The 18,557-nt window shown below is 35.4% G+C and overlaps 2 protein-coding genes across 3 annotated transcripts in view; both read left to right on the forward strand.

Annotated features, from left to right (window-relative positions):
* The window catches only part of Ir25a (ionotropic receptor 25a), a 39,497-nt gene that overhangs the window by 10,496 nt on the left and 10,444 nt on the right, over nt 1–18,557 (forward strand). The window lies entirely within an intron of this gene.
* Oct-tyrr (Octopamine-Tyramine receptor) lies at nt 832–11,797 on the forward strand. The gene has a single exon (XM_072897122.1). It carries the CDS (start codon nt 4,545–4,547, stop codon nt 5,748–5,750), a length of 1,206 nt encoding a protein of 401 aa, XP_072753223.1. The 5' UTR covers nt 832–4,544; the 3' UTR covers nt 5,751–11,797.

Consider the following 18,557-nt stretch of genomic DNA (forward strand, 5'->3'; position numbering starts at 1 on the left):
CATATTCCACTTCCCGTGTCATTATGATAAATATTATTTAGATATTATTGCTGTAACTCGAGTCGAGAATAAAATAATTTTATGATTGAGCAAACGATTTAAAAGCCAGTTGACCCGGTTCGTGATTAACAAATAGGTTCCGAATATTCGACAAGTGCCCTTTCGCGTTCATGCCAATTGCGCCTCATCGATTGCAATCGAGAGACAGAGGCATGGCATTCCGCTGTTAATGCTCTGCACTCGAAACATTACGAGTTAGAGTTCGATCAACTAATGAAGTGAACGGTGCATGCTAATACGATGCGTGTAATTCTAATGGTATTATCTTCTTGTTATTGTCTCACGTTAAACTCGTCAAATCAATCGATATTTATTACATAAATTCAGCGTTGCCCTTCCCAGCAACGCTGAAAGATATTACATTATCTACTCGTATCAATACTCGAAATAATGAGGAATCGCTTTACTGCAGGCAACATTATTTTATGTTTGCTTTAAGGTTTAAGAAGAAAACATTAAGAACAGGAAATTACGGTTTTAGCGTTGAATGTTAGCGAAGGAAATGCATGTATTGCGCATTTATTTCTTTGAAACCTTCTTTTTTAATATCAAGATCTATACACAAGCATATACATATATAAAACTTCACATTTAAAGAAGGTTTAAAGAAAATTTCGTTAGATGAAATGAATGCGAAACACATGAATTTCCTTGAAAATTCAACGCTAACAATAAATATATATATATATATATATATATATATATGCTTTCAAGTTTTGATTAGAACAGAAAGTCCCGATCGACTTTAATTCTAAAATTCGGTTTAAATGACGCTTTGTTTTCTTATTATATTAATGCTTGGTTCTATTTAGAGACAAGTCTGCTAAATTGCACACCATAATAATTTATCAGACTTAAACAATCTCTATCTTTCTATTCTTAATATCTAACAAAATAATTATATATTTTAATATATTTAATAATACCACAATATAATAAAAAAAACAAAGTGTCATTTAAATCGAGAAGTCGATCAGAACTTTTCTAATCAAAACTCGAAAGCAACTACGAGTCACTACAATTGACGTACTTTAATTGGGATATTCTAATTATAAGCTTAAGCAAACTAAAATCCTGTAGTGAAGTTACATTAGACAATGAACGAGTCAGACTGCTTCTCTCGAAATTAAATGTTTTTCCTTCTCGCAAGGTTTACAATTTGGTGTTAATATTGTTATAAAGTAAAATAATTTTTAACGTATGAAAAAATTAAAAGTATCGCGAGAAAAAAATTAGAACGTCCTACATTGCAGGAAAATCGCGCATTTCAAAGAAAGAATTAGTTCGATAAAATTTTCCATCGTGCGAAAATGCAATTCCGACGAAACAATTCGCATAATTGATTCTAAAACACGATAGAAATAATGTAATGTGCCGCTTGAGAATGCGAGATTGTCGCTAGCCATTCTGATTCGTGTGCAAAAGCGCATGTAAGAAAGTCGCTAGCGTCACGTAAAGCTACATCGTATTCAGGCACGTAAAACAGAATTTATCGATTACGCGAAATTTATCTTACGTGACGTGATACTGACGAAAAGTATGCAACCCCGTTTATAATTCACGCCTCACAGAATTTTAAGGACAGCAATTTATGTTCGGCGCGGTAGATACACGACGACGGATATAGATTTAGAGCTTTATATATATATATAATATATATATAAAACACATGGCTGAAAATTCTAATAAAATATATATATATATACAATATATTCGCGTCCAATGTTTTCCGAGAGAATTTCGACGCTGGTACAATTTTCTAATTTTCTAAATGGTGATTCTGTTCGGCTTGTGATCCAGTTGAAACCCGTTGACGACGGAGTTATAATCAAATTGTTTAGGACCGCGTGTTCACTCGTGGACGATGTTGCGGTGACGAGGTGCGAGCTCCACCTTTGTTCTACTTTTTTTTTACAGAAACTTGTAACATGTATAGCCGAGCGAAATTCACCGATAAGTTGTTACGAACGGAATTACGTGGTTTAACTGTGGTGCAACTGAAAATATATTTCGTTGCGGAGTACATGTATTTGTACGTACTGTTCTGTCCATCTTATTCGCGTGATTAATGATTTTTGCGCATTAATTATTATAAGAAGTTTCAATGTTACACGCGCGGTATGATTTTCTTGAAAAGTTTATAAACGCGTTGCATGCGAGAAGGATGTGCGTGTGTGTTTGTGTATGAAGATTTGCGTGCGAGACGACTGAAACGCGTGATATACGTCTTTGTATTGTGTGTTAACCGCAATTTACTATTAATAACCTGCGCTTGTGAATTTAGGTAATCAATCGTGCACCCTCGCGAGTAAGTAGGGCGTAATATCGTCGATTTTTCAAATCAATCTTCTTCTCTTTATTCAAATATCAAACCTTCCTTTCCGAGAATGGAGAACGTTTCTATTATATATGCTTGAGACATGGCGAATTCAGCGTGGTCGGATAAGCTTAACAAAGTCGAGATCTCAAACGATGTTACGTATTATGGAAGTTCCGTGATTGCTTTAATCAAATAGCTGCGGCTCGATACGGTAGCTTTGGTCCGGGATATATTCCATCAACCGATTCCCGAGAGCTTTTAGCGGTAATATGACCGTGGTTTTTTCAACGATTAATATCTCTCAACGCGCGTGATATCATTTTTTTTTTTTTTTTTATTATTTTGCGGTTCACTGATTCGCCAAACTGGCTACTTGGACACGCCCCTCTGAAGAGTATTTTCCGGTACTTTGTGGTGCTTTCAACTCCCTTCGGTATTAAGTCAATCAATATTTGCCTTGTAGGCGTACATGTGTAATAATTGAAGTTCGACAGTTCTCTCGTGCTTCAAATTAGTCGATGCGACGGAGCCGAGAAAGAGAGAGAAAGGAACAAACGGAGAGAAAGAGAAAGAGGCAGAAAGACCGAGTACGAGGATGATGAAGTACCCGACGGTTTTGACATGACGAGTGGCAGAACGCAGTTATTCGAGGGAGCGAGGGATGGTTTCTCGAATTTCCAAATGTTAATTGCGTGGAAATGAAAGAGGACGCATGAAAAAAAACGTTACATTCCACGCAATCCGCTTCATGTGTGTCGCACGGAACTGTAATCTCTCTTTGAAGAAAAAAAGGAAGAAAAATTTCGTTGTAAAAATTCGCGATGGTTTATCCGACCATGCGATATCGAAAGGGCGTCTTCAATGGTTTGGAAAACCGCGCGAAAATGCGGAAAATCTTACTTCAACGTCTCACGGGACATTCGTTCCGTTTCTCTTCTCGCGCGCGTGTCATTAAACTTTATATTTTTATCGGCAACGTTTTTTTTTTTTCAGCGAAAGCCAAGGAAAGCGTGACAAAGCTGAGCACACGAAAATGGAAACATTTTCCGCGCTTTGGAACCTTTCTCGCAGGCTCTCGTGCAGAAAATAATACCTTCTGCCGAATATATATATTATATATGCAGCAATCTGCGGCTCGATAATTTATAACGTCGGGAAAAAGCGCCACGCTTAACGTTACGATTTATTAACGACATTAATAATTTTACCCAGTAGTTTTCAAAGCAGTTGTATAATATCTGGCCTTTATTGAATATCCATGTGAATAATGATAATCACTTAACACTTTGGTTTCGGAACCGTTTTTAATTAAAGAGGCTTAAACGCAGTTAGCTAAATCTATAACTTTAAATAAACTGAACGGAACATTAATTACTCGCTAACTGTAAAGTTTAAATTCCCCATTGTATGAGAGCGAATTATAGAACAAACGATGTAGATTGAGATATGTAAATTTAAAGTGTTATTGTTTTCTAAATTGAATGACAGCCTTTGCAATTTTTTATTTTTGCTCTAATCATCTCTCTTAAATTTTACATTTTTGGAAACGTCTTTTGATTGACACAATCACAAGTGATTCGGCATCTCTGAGAAATTGCGATCTTTCCGAAACTTTTGAATTGCTTTTTCGCACATAGGTATACACGTATCTCTTTATAGCGATTCGACATCTAACTTTTCGATCAACGTTTTCGATAGGATGACGACGATAAGTTTGGTTGATATAAGCGAATTGGATTGGCGGGAATACATTTCCTCAACTGTAAAAATTTTTCGCAAAAAGAACATAAAGTTTGTATTAATTTTCGTTTGAAACGATATTTCGCTGCTTGGAGTTCGCGATCATATTACTCCAAAAGTGCAATCGCAATTTTACCGGAATTTATATTTCGCATATTGAATGTTACTTAAACTGTACGCGAATTGAATTTACTGTTTTCATGTATTCGGGAGCCAAATTAATTTTTGCATATTTAAAGCAATTGCGTTATATTACAGCTTTAATATCAGAATTAGCGAGAGCGCTTTATAAACGTTGATATCGTTCAATAGATGACGAAAAAGAAAAAAAAAAAAAAAAAAAACGAGAAAGAGAGGAATTGACTTACCAGGAACGAAGGCATCATAATGAACGATTTGACTTGCAGAGGACATCCTGGACGACATGAACTCGAGCGGAGAGTCTGGCGGAACGATGTCCGAAGATTACGAGGTGGGAGGCTGCAGCGTCCCGGAAGAGGAGACAGGCTCGAATCTACCGACGTGGGAGGCCGTGATAGCGACTCTTACCTTGAGCTTCCTCGTAGTGGCGACAGTGTTCGGCAACATGCTGGTAATCCTGAGCGTATTCACGTACAGGCCGCTACGGATCGTCCAGAATTTCTTTATCGTCTCGCTGGCAGTGGCCGACCTCGCAGTGGCGATACTCGTGATGCCGTTTAACGTAGCCTATCTGCTGCTGGGCAAGTGGATCTTCGGCATTCACCTGTGCAAACTGTGGTTGACGTGCGATGTGCTCTGTTGCACTGCCAGCATCCTCAATCTCTGCGCGATCGCGATGGACCGTTACTGGGCGATCACCGATCCGATCAATTATGCTCAGAAGCGCACCCTCAAGCGAGTTCTCGGAACGATCGCCGGCGTGTGGATTCTCTCGGGTGCTATCAGTTCTCCACCGTTAGCCGGCTGGAACGACTGGCCAGAAGAACTGGAACCGGGTACGCCCTGTCAACTCACGAGACGCCAGGGCTACGTCGTCTACTCCTCCCTGGGCTCGTTCTTCATACCCTTGCTACTGATGAGCCTTGTTTATCTGGAGATCTTCCTGGCGACACGCAGGAGACTGCGGGAACGAGCTCGGCAGAGCAGGCTGGGTCCGGTGCAGTCCACTAGACACCGCGATACCGACGACGCCGAGGAATCGGTCAGTTCAGAGACGAATCACAACGAGCGTTCGACGCCCCGTCTGCAAGCGAAGCCGTCGCTGATCGACGACGAACCTACCGAGGTAACGATAGGCGGCGATCGTGGAACGACCGCGTCCACCAGACGCGGTGCTGGTGCCAGCGGTGCCGTAGCCACCTCGACAGTCTATCAGTTTATCGAGGAACGACAGCGGATTTCGTTGTCCAAAGAGAGGCGCGCGGCGAGGACCCTGGGCGTCATCATGGGTGTCTTCGTTGTCTGCTGGCTGCCATTCTTCCTCATGTACGTCATCGTGCCGTTCTGTCCGGCCTGCTGTCCATCGGACCGGATGGTGTACTTCATCACGTGGCTCGGTTATGTCAATAGCGCTCTCAATCCCCTCATATATACCATCTTCAATCTCGATTACAGAAGAGCATTCAGGCGATTGCTGCGAATCGGCTGAGGCTTTTAGGATTTGGCGACGTGGAGGATTCTCGCGAACTGGTCGATCTCTCAAATCCCTCGTTCGAGCAACAGCAAGCAAAGTGGCATCTTGCGACGATCGGTTAATAGTACCTGTATTCTGTGTACCCGTGGGATCTCTGTCTGCCGACCAAGTTGAGAATCGTTAAATAAGTTCTTCGTCCAGGGAGAAGCGCGTACGTTGCAATTAACGGCAATTTTGACGCCTCGCTTACCTCGATCGCTTGTTCGCCCGCGCAGCTCGTTATATTACGCGGTGAAAACTTCAACGCAATCATCACAAAGACGATGTTACGAAACGAGAGAACCCGGAGCAAGTAAGTTACCACATCGTAAATTGCTGGAATTATTATCGTTTCATGACAACTTACGAACCAACCCTACAAAGTCGCCATTAATTTATTTTTAACTACGGGTTTAATTAAGATATCGATCTTAATGCGAGCAATATTATTCATGTAATGAGTAATGCGCCGAAAAAGATAATTATTTAATTTTTTTTATCCAAGAAACTATTAATGCAATACTATTTATATTGGAAAAAAAAGAAAAAATTATGTCTAATTTCTCTTATTGAAGTTGAGTCTCCGGTGAACAGTATTGATACATGGTTAAAATTGTACGGCATCAAAAGTTGATTAAAAAGTTCCATGGGTACACAACTTTGTGAAATGAATTCCTCGAGTGCTAAAACTGCCCAAAGTTTACTATTACGATCATTTACTAGTGGTCTTGTCCGATATCTCTGCGTCCAGACTTCAATTAGGCAATTTAAAAAAATATTTATTTCGTGAATACTCTCTTCTCGATTAATATATGACTCATGACTGTTCACTCGGGGCTCAAATTGTGCTCAAACATAGCATACTTTGTGCAAGTTAATTCTCGCTCTTTCATAATCAAGAATGACAGTGAAAAATTGAAGATTTCTGTTTGCGCGAAAATTATTAAATTTGACATGACTCTTAATATACCATTTAAGTAAAAAATTTACAAAAACTTTTACTCTTAAATTGCGCGACTTTAAAAGTAAATTTATTGTTGGAAACAAAAACTAAAACGTCATAGAAATCTGTTTCCTTCAACTAGCATAATGGATTGCCATGAAAACTCTAAAAGAACCGGAGAAGAACGATGTGCACTTATCGTAAGTTTTGCGAAAATTTATCAAGAACTTCAAGAAGATGTTGAAGGATGAAATGGATGTAGTTTCATCTGAGAGCGCATTGCAATTAAGATTGGCAGCCGGGCCAGCATTAATTCGCCCCTGAAGAGTTCTCGAGGGCAAAGTTGCGAAGGAGAACTTTTCACGGGATAATAATAAAAGAAATTATGCTTTCTGTGTATTTTGACCGGCGACCATCCTCCTGAATACCATTGGGAGAAGCTTCATCAGCTTCGTACGAAACTCATCCGCGGTTTCAGAGATTAATCTACAACCGCTAGAAAATGATTAATGATATTAAATTTAGCACTCTCGAGAACGTATAAAAATAACCCGATCTATCACGTTCAATACAATGCTCGCTACCGAATCGTAGACCGGAATTGAGGTCATAAGTCGAGGAGAAACTCGCGTTTTTTGCCGATCTCGCGAGAAGCCACCCTCTTATTTCTTTCCTCGCGCGATAATCGGCGTTCGCCGATTGTAGTTTCCGACTTTGGACGGGAAAGAAAATAATCTCTGTCGGATAATAACTATCTGTCAGGTTTAGTAAACGCGCGTCGGGCGGAGAAAAAACCGGGACGTGCTTTTCTTACCAACGACAACGGAGAAATAATCTTGCGTACATTTTAAGTAGACCCGATCGATAGAGACGTACTTCTACTGATCGTTAACAAGTATTACGGTTGTGAATAATTAATTACTCAGCCATAAATCTATCTCAATTTGCGGAGCGTGTAGCGTAAGGAAACAAATTCACCATTTCGGGACTCGATCGTTATTTGGCGCGACGTTAACAACACCGGTTCATAAATTTCCGTGATTCCGACACCGCGCTCGATCACCACCGCCAATTGTGTAATCATTAAAGTCACACTTTAAATCATTCCCAGCAGTTGTCATGTTGACGCGCTCTTACACCGTCACGTGTCTCTACACGGTTTACTGAAAAATCACCGCTATCAATTTTAACGACAGACTGCTTCAGGTTATTTATAATCGGCTTTTCTTCAAAGTTTTCTCGAATGTACGTCATTTCGTGTCCAACGATTTAGCAATCTCGATAACTCTGTATCATAACTTATAATTCCTTATCGATGGGACGATAGAATGACAGTCTGTGTTATTTATACATTTTTCAGATTGATGTTTTTATCAACAATTGAGGAAACATTAAAACAGACTGTATATTTATTCGTTTGAAAATTCTCCGGTGAATACAAAATTGGAAGTGGTTCTCCATTGTTTTTGTCGAAACATTTTCACTATTAAAGAGAGAGCCACTTTTGAGAGTAAACCTCCCAAGCGAGCCATCCAGTCTTGCGACTTCGTCGCTTGTTAATGAAATATGTATCGGTGATTTCGAGATATCCTGTATAGAATCACGTATACATAACACGCATACATAACACGTATACTTACACATACCTACGTAACATACGCGAAGTACTATTTATATGACCAGAATACAATTAAAGTATCTTTAACGATAAAAAACACGAGGGAACAGGCGGCGAAAAACCGTCATCTCCTCGAGTGCCGCGCCAAACGATGGATTAAATGCTGAATTGGTAGGGTGAAAAAAAAAATTAGATCGGACCCGATAATAGTTCGATCTCGTCACCAAGGCACTCTATAATAAGGTTGTGATAAGGTTGTGAGAACTTGTTCGTAGCCGTGCTACGAACGATATAAGATTTTTAATTACTAGGATAGGGAACATTTCTTTACTCGAGTTATACTCTCCGATGCAATGTTGTTTCCTACCCAAGAAAGAGAGAGAGAGAGAGAAAGAGAGAGAGAGAGAGAGAGAGAGAAGAGGGAGCGATGGAAGGAGAGAGAACCAATATCATGACGCTCGATCAATTTTAAATGAGTATTAAAATTTTTTTTCCTTGTAACTCACGTCTTGTAAAACGCTACGGATAGTATTTTGAATTTACACAGTTGAGATGCTGGATTACATTTTGTGCAAAGCTGCTACATGAATCTCATTTGCGTAAAACGTACATATAACTTTTTCCCTCTGACAAAACGTCGGTGTTCGTCTCGTACTAATTTTTTTTTAAATAAAATTTACAGCTTTATGTCTCTTTTGAGGTAAAGTTTAGAGAATTCCGTATAAAAATATCTCTTGAAATAAAAACATTCTTTTAAATAAATAAATAAATTAGAAAACTTTTATTATTGTAGAACCGGCTGCGACTGTCTTGTGCCGTTATACATTGATATAATATCTTGATATTTTTTTCTATAAAATATAAAGCGGAATTTATATTAAGCATTTTTTTATTACTTTTGCAAAAATATTAATAAGTGCCAAAGTATTCGCATTTAACTTTGACAAAAGGAAACGTGGATCATGATTTTCTTTTTCTCTTTGCATTGTCTTCGTTCTTCTCATTTCTTTTCCTCAGAAGGTAGCGTTGAACTCTTCGAATGCCTTGGGTAGGAATTTCATATGGGTATATATATAGTTTATGATATTATATTATATTATATATTGTATATTATATCGCATATTACACTATAATATACATGCGTATCAGCAGTTTGATTCTCGGTGAACGTTTCGCGAATCGGCTCGCGGCTCATTTTAATCTCCTTCCTTGATTCTAAGTCCAACGAAATTTTTATTATTTTTTTTTTTAATAAAAAGGACATGTGTTAAAAAAAATAATTTATCAGATAACATTTTTAACGCCGCGAAACGATCTGTGACACGTGAGAATCTTACATTGTGATCGGGCCTGGTCGCTCGATATAAAGGTTACAATTCTAGATACGTAAATAATAAATAAAAAAGATATATATATATATATATATATATATACATATATATATACAACACATCTAGTTGATAAACTGATACTCCGTTGGTTGTGATTTACAAGTATAGCAATACAAATATTCTCGTTTCTGCGCGCTGCGAGGAATTGCTGGCGGAGTTTTCCTCCTCTAGTTCAGAGCTATTTCTCCCGCGATTCAAACTTCTTCGTGTTTGCAAATCCAGAAATAGTTTCATTTTTAAGGAAAAATTTATGGAACGTAACTTTTCATCTTATAAATGAAACTGATATGCTAATTGTTTCATTTATTCCGATTTATAGTGTTTTTGTCAAAATATTAACTAAGTTTCAACATTATGAATATTCTATATATATTGTATCTGTCAGGATCTGTTATTTCTTATGAAAGAAGAAGAGATTCGATTCTTTTGCGTTGTGTATTTTATATACAAAAAAAATACGGGTGTGTTTTATGATACGCGATATATTGCAAAGAGGGAAATCGTATTTTATTATAGGGCGCGAAACAGGAAACGCGCTTCGGGAGAGGAAGGGTGTATATGAGAGGAATATTTTTGAATTCAAAAATATTTCAACGGAAACAGGAAATAGCTATCGGTTACAATATCTAGGATTACGCAGTACCGAGAGGAACAAATAATGCCTAGTTCGATACACAGTGTGTTTGGTATTTCACAAAGTGCATCCGTTGTTTCGATATTGGAGGGTAATTTAATAAAAATGGATGTCAATAGAATACTACTTTGATTAAACGCGTTTATCATTCTCATAAGCGTCAGATCCGATTGTATACATGATTGTGTATTGCCAGACAGGCACGCATCCGCGAAATCTGCACAAGGGAAGAATTTCCTTACGGAGAAAAGACTGTTGTATAAATAAAGAAAATATTATTCGTACGATGAAGAGGTTTTGTAAGTGTGAAGCGAATTATTAAATTTTTATATCTAGCGTTTCGAAAAATAAGCATTCTGTATTTTTTATCAACGCGTAGGTTCTATCAATATTTCGAATCAAAATGACAAGCTTTTAAAGCTTTCATAAGACAAACGTTTGTAAAAAATTCATCTTTTATTATAGTATTCCTACTCTTTTTACAACTATACATACAAGTCACAGATGTTTATTGCTTTTCTACAAGCATCAGCGTTAAGATAATAAATGTGCGTAATATTTGTTTGATAAATTTAATAAAAAGCAAACACGGAAGACGCGTGATGCAGCCAGTAGAGAATTTACGTTGTAACATACTTTGAAAACTCTCGCGAGGAGAAATACGAGGACAAAAATCTGAGAAGGAGCTCCGTCCGCATTCAGAGGCGTAGATCGAACGAGCGTTCATGTGAGTTTGTCATCGCTTGAATGTGTGGATGTTAAATCAATTAATGAACAAAACCGACAAGATTGATGTACGTTGTGTATACAGTGACCAGTGTGTGTGTGTGTGTGTGTATGTGTATATGTGTGTGTGTGTGTGTGTGTGTGTGTGTGTGTGTGTGTGTGTGTGTGTGTGTGTGTGTGTGTGTGTGTGTGTGTGTGTGCGTGTGTGTGTGTGTGTGTGTGTGTGTGTGGGTGAGTGTGGTAAATGTGTTGAATCCGATCGATTCCATCGTATCTATATCGCGATGAACAATGTAACGAGAAAGAAAAAAGATTATTTATTTCGAATCGGCGAGACGATTATGATTTTGAACACGCAAAATGTTGCGCAAATGTCAGATAATATCGTTTAGAAAATATACATACATGTATATACGTAACTCGCGCTGAATATACAACTTTGGTCGATTTTATGACATCGCGATTTTCGCGACAAAATCAACTTCCGGCCACGTGTAGAGAAGAATCAATATCGACGCGCGATTGAGCCGACTTTTTTTAATTTTCATCGTGCATTCTTTGCATACTATGGAAAATGTATTAATTCTCTCGTATAGGTGTGTGGCGTACGATAGACTTTGTCGTTAATTTTAACGAAATATTATGTGTGAGATATGAATGTACGAATACTAATGAAATATTGAAATAAATAATGTTGTATGGTGTTATGGATTTTATCGCAATTTTCATTGTGGATTCCTTCAGAATTTTCTGTTTGTACGATCAAATAAAAAAGAGAGAAATCAAAAATATACATACATACATACATGTAAATCAAGATGTAAATCAGTAATAAATTTTGCTAAAGTTACATACATATGTATGTATGCTTGTGTGTGTATATATATATATAAATTTAGCATTATTGGTTTACAAATTTTTCTATTTATTTTAAATATTTCTAATTATTTTTATTTTTCTTTTTGCGAGTGTCTCGTATTTTTATTTATTACATGGAACGAGTTATAAATATAATAAATTATACAGAGATAATTCTTTCTTCGAAATATTTTGTATCGCGCATAATGCAAAGCTGCCGATTCGATGATACATTCTCTTGCTTCTTTTTAGATGCTCTTATAATGGACTACAAAATATACGAAGTACATTTGCATGACGCGTTGCATGCGACGCTGAAAATGCCAGCAAATCGTCCGCGCTATGTTTCGCAATTGTATTGTGTTACAAGAGCCAAGTATTTTGTGCATTGTTCGTGTTACATAGCAATCCTCTCTATGTGGTATAACCCACATATTGAAATAACAGCAACGACAAAACATACTTTAAACCGCTTTTCGTAAAACGCTCTGCCAGATTTGAAAAATTTAATCTACATATATGTAAAATGAACGAAAGATAACACAAAGCTACGAATGTAAAAGGGATTACCAAAGAGTGCTTTGTTAATATTCTTAAAAAAATATTTTTCAAATTTCGCTAAAGTATGCTCTTTGCAAAAATTATGTTAATATAATTTCAATTTCTTCACATATATATATATATATATATATATATATATATATATATATATATATATATGTTTATTATATATTAAGAATAAAAGACTAATCAGATAAAAATTAACCTAAATTCTTGCCACGAGACATAAATATTTATATTTTTTTTTATTTCATCCCGATAACTTTTCCGGAAGTCGTTTCTTCCTACCAGATATATCGCCCGGATGTGTAAATGTCAATTTCTTCAATTGAATAGAAAAAAAAAAATGATTGGGCGAAAAATACAAATGTGGAATGTAATCGTAAATTCCGATAATACATAACTATTCGAGTAAAGACACATGAACTGTAAGATATTATCTGCGCACATGTACGTGCATAAAATTTAAATATGCACCGAGAAAGTGCAGTAAACTCCTTTTGCATTAGCTTTTCGTGCGTTCTGGAGAATGCATTTCGAGTTGACGAGAGACGATGTTGAAACACACGCACTCGTATACATATATAATTCAAAACTCTAACTTATTTCGTGAGAAACAGACGCCTGTGCACACAGATATTTTCATATGCATGAACGCGACGTCGCGTCGCGTTGCTTATCGTCGCGTTAATAATTTTCACTAATCCGAAATGCATTGCCCGGGAGCCAGGTAACATAAGAATCTGCGAAGAATTTCGCAATTAGATAAGACATGCCTCCTTTGCGCACGTGACAGCACGTGTCCTCGTGGATTCATTTCCGTGGACACGCGAGCAAAATGGCATGCAAATCGACCCGGTTATAACTCGGGTATTTTATGTAATTTCTCCGGCTGCTTCCTCGCGTTACGTTATCTCTGAAACAGTTTCACAGAGGGATTAACATAGTTTCCGCGTCGTCGAACGATACAGAAAGGGAAAACACGGGATCCCTTGCATAAACGTCATCTGTGAAAACAGCTTTGAGAGATACGGAGGCCGATTTCATGGCGTTATATTTTTTCCGGATTTTCATTCTATATAACTGTAAATTTAAAAGAAAGTCCGCATGCAAATTTTGCCGCAACTGGCATTACTTTCCATCATCTCCGACGATTTTATTACGAATAAATATGCTTTTATCGATCGAATAATTGCTCCGGCAATTTTCTTTAATGGATTTCCGCCTATTCGTTATCAGCAGCTGCCGAGTGCTCGCCGAACGGGATGGGAATTATCACGATTACTTTCTAAATGTTAAATGAAAGGCACGTCTTATGGATTTTATTCTGTGTCTATACGCTTTCGAGCATTTTAATTTCTGATAATTACAATAAATGTGTTTGCTGTTTAAGTGCGCGAAAAGCCGTTAATGAATACTTGATAAGCCATAATTGTAAGCTTTCAGAATCTAATCGTATTAAATGATTAGAATCGCGTAACCAAACACTTCGTGCGCAACAATAATTTTTTATTTTTTTCTAAATAATTGTAGAAATGATAAAAAATAATTTTTAAGAATTATGGTCTCTTAACATTAGCATAAATATCAATTTCTCCTTAATGGATGAAGAAAACGTCACAAACCGACATGCAACAACATCTTGTTCGAATAATAGATAGTTATAGAGCAGCTTGAATTATGTAGATTATGAAGTATTTGGAATTCTAAATCGTCAAGTCTGATATTGAATATTTAATATCGCGACACCTCTCTTTATACCGTCATATTAGAAATTTAAAGCTCTCTTTATTGCTGTTTTGCATGAAAAGTTCAATGCTCAAACGCGCTTCTTCCTTATTTACATGAGTTAGACCAAATTATTTCGTAAATTGTTTTGGACGTGACATTTTCGTTTCCGCATCCTATACTCACATCTGGATACTTTCAAATATTCGATATAATTTACCGACACGTATTCAGTACCAATGATTACGTAATTACGGTTTTAAAGTGATACGCGACGTCGTAATATGTTTCGATCACGTCGAACAATTTTTCGTCTTCAATAATCGTTCTTCGGATCATCGGACTCAAAGATAGAATTTTGTAATTAATTGAAGTCAACGTGAAGCGATCGACAAGTTTTCCGGTAAGTAATTAAGAGTTCGCAATTTCCCGGTTTCATTAATATACTCAATAAGCTAGTTTTGCTATGTAAACTCGAAGAAGATCGCGCAAAACTTTGTAACAAGTTAAATTAAATTTATTACACGAAAATGGATTATATTACAAGCGCGATAATTTTATTCGTGCGATGAAGATTGTAATGTATTCGTATTATACAATAAATCATGCTTTAATAAATCATGCTAATAAATTATACTAAAATCCAATTGTAAAATGTTGAATAAAAATTAGATGCGAAATAACTGCAATCGAGGAAGCTAGTATAAGATAAAAAAACGGAAAAATTTACATTATAATAATATGTCATTATTCTTTCAACAATCTCTCACTCTAAATTGATAAAAATTAAATCCAGAAACTTTATATATCACAATTCTGTAAATGTATGGCTCGCTAATAAAAACAGATTTAATTATCTTTCATAAAAATGAAGAATTTCGTGTAAACTGAATTGTGCGACATTTACGAGATTTTCCGTTTGACACAACTCTTATATAAATGCACGTACAAAGCCGCGCTGAATTGTCGGTATGAGGAGAATATATATCGTCATATATGGTACACGCGAGATATTAATGCAATTAGCCACGATATCGTCCGTGCGGCCTTAACGTCTACTAAATCTGATTTTCAGCTTATATATGCCTTCATAATAATTCACATACAATGAGCATGATTTCGCAATTTTACGACCTAGAACTTAGATTTTTTTCATATTTCTGCGTCGTATTTCTATATAATATAATCTCAAATAATAAGGCTTTTTGCTTCTTTTTATTCGATATCAATGTTTCAAGTTCAAAAAAATGAAAATTGAAAAAAACTCTTAAGTACATTTGTATGTAAATTTAAAATTGAAATAATTAAAAATTTATATTAATATATTTAGCATTTACTTTATCATTATCATTTAACTTTTTTGTAATATAATACAATATTTAAATTAATTATTTTTTAAGAAAAAGAAATTTACCAGAAATCTATCAGGTAGAATAAAAAATTATCACGAATTATATTAAATCGAGTCGAATATTCTACACTCATTTGTGCAAAATATAGGAAAAATTCTTACAATGTCTTTTGTAATGTGCCGAATCAATTTGCATGCTACACAGGAAACGCATATGTACACACTCATGGCCCAATTTGCACAGAAATGCATACAAGAAACGGTACTCCCATTGGAAGCCGCGCATATCTTAAGCATCAAATATTGTCGAAAAGAAGATACTTTATAAAAAAAAAAAGAATAGTATAGATAAGCCGATATCATCCCCGAGGCAACCGAAACACAAGTGACGCTCACAAGGATTACTATTCCGTGGAGACTCATAGCTATCTACATGAAAGTGAGACTAAGTCTTCATTTTCTACAGTATTTTCCACGATACATTATTTCGCGAAAATACGTGATAAAAAGTTGAAAACAATTTCGCGATAATAAATCGAAAAGTGTGCTACGCATGTTTTATCATAATTTTGATAATTTTAAACTTGAAAAAGAACTCTTGCTCTTTACCAATGATTGGATTATAATGATTATTGCGCGAAATACGGCTTGAAATAACGGAAAATAAACGCGCTGCATTAATAACGTAGCGTTTTAAAATTGGCCCGCTTCCACGCGAATCTTACATTTCACATAAATTTATATTTTCGATACCAAGCTGAACGCAGACATTGTTATATATTTTGCTTTGCGATTTATAAGGTGTGTTCGGTAAAATTGTTATCTTTCCTTTGAATTATTTACCAATAATCAGCGCACATATATAAATATATAGATCTTTTTATTTGGAACTCATTATAAAAAAATTTAATTAATTAAAATTTTTATTATTATAGCTCATTAATATATTATTATTAAAATTTAATTTAATTTAACAACGCTATTAAATTTGTCTAAAACTGGATTTTTTAATTAAGAAAAAGTTTTTCTAAAGATTATCCGTCATCTAAAAGAAAATTTTACTTTTGATCCTTTTTCAATCTTGAGAAATACAGAATGTTATTGTCTGTTAAAAAATATCATTGTCTGCTTGTAAATTGATATGCATCACTGATTAGTTTTAATAAAGATTTATATAAATAAGCATACTAACCCAAATACAGTTATCCGGATGGATCATACGAAATTGCAGGTCTCACCAGAGTCACACTAGAAATCTCACGAGTGTTTTCAATGTAATTAACGACTTGAAAGCTCACAAGATGAATGTTACCACGAGACCGCGGTATCGTAGAAACGGCTCTCTATGTGTCGTTCGTCATGTACATACAAGGGTAGCGGCAATACCTGTTACGACCACCATATCGATCTTCTAAACGTGACGGTGGAGATCTCGAATTTCGACTTGGACATAAGAGAATTTAGCGACAAAGACTCTAGCCTTGCGTTGAATAGACGACAGACCTGTACAAAGCGGACATGCCATGGAGCTATTATATAAAATGTAGTCCAGATATATTCTATTAGTATATTAATCTTACATATCATTTTTCTCAATTTGAATGAAGGACAAGAGACCGACAATTTTCTTGGCAAAATTTTTAAATTGTGCTTTAACGTGGAATTTATCTGATATACAGAGATGTGATTATTTGAAGTAAATGCATTTAAAATGGAAATGCAAAATGTAAAATGTCTATTTTGTATTTTGCATTTAAAATACATGTTTTTAAAAGCCATTCTACATTTCCATTTCAATAGTTTTCATTATTCATTTTCTATTTCAAATAAAATAATTTTTTTGCAAATTCAAAAGTTAATCAAGATATCGATAACAGTTCTAAATATCAATAAATCAGGATATTTATGTAACATTGCATTGCATTTGTTTATTATAAAATAAAACCTAGATTAAATATTTAGTAATTTAATCATTATGTGTACAATCAAGCTATTGTCACCCATTCGTGCAATCATATATCATGCAGGGATGCCAGAATACAGATGCAATTTCACGTAAAAAATAAGAATGAATAGTAAGATCTAATCTCTAATCTAATAGATAGATAATAAGAAATATAGATAATAAAAATAAAAATTTAAATATATAATTTTTACAAATTATAAAAAAATTTAAATAATAATTTAAATAAATATAAGAATATAAATATTTTAGAAAAGTCATTTTTATTTTAAAAGGCCATTTTAAAAATGTCTATTTTTCATTTTCTACTTTAAATGGATGTTTAAAAATTATTTTGTATTTTGCATTTTTAAATGAAAATATTCATTTTCTAAATATGCATTTTCTATTTCAAATGAATTTGGACAGTCATTTTGTACACTTCTGCTGATGTAATGTCAATATAATTTAATATATACATATATTCATCTCTTCGCCAAAGTTTCCAATAACAGCTTCATTTATGTAAGACCTGAAGATTCTCTTGCTTAGTAGATTACATTGTTCCTTTATACAAGGATAATGATATTACAATGTGAAAGTTCTAAGGGGTTAGCAGTGTTTCTGTACTTCCTCGTAATCAGCACGAAGGATTCTGGCTGAATTTCGCAGTTGTGTTTCTCGGCACGTCGTATCCATTCGTCCTACGGAAACATGTCCGAGAGATATATGGATGATACGAATTTGCGTTTTATCAGCTTGAGAATGTGTTTCTGGTTTCACCTGATATGAATCAGAATTGCAAATATCAAATATTAAATATATATATTATATATTAATAACTTTTCATGCTTACGTCACAGTAGTTCGCAAATACATAGGTTGCCTGGTCGGGACTGATTGATAGTATATGCGAATCTGTATATTTTCTAGATAGTCCTGTGAACCCATACCATGGTAACTCGTCGAGTTATTATCAAAGATGTCTCTTTGGATGTAGCGGAAGCTTAACAATAAGAAAGCTTATTCGC

This window comes from Anoplolepis gracilipes, chromosome 7 (genome assembly GCF_047496725.1).
Source record: "Anoplolepis gracilipes chromosome 7, ASM4749672v1, whole genome shotgun sequence".
Lineage (NCBI taxonomy): Eukaryota > Metazoa > Arthropoda > Insecta > Hymenoptera > Formicidae > Anoplolepis > Anoplolepis gracilipes.

Coding starts and splice junctions, on each gene's coding strand:
- Oct-tyrr (XM_072897122.1), top strand. CDS start 4,545: ATGAACTCGAGCGGAGAGTCTGGCGGAACGATGTCCGAAGATTACGAG.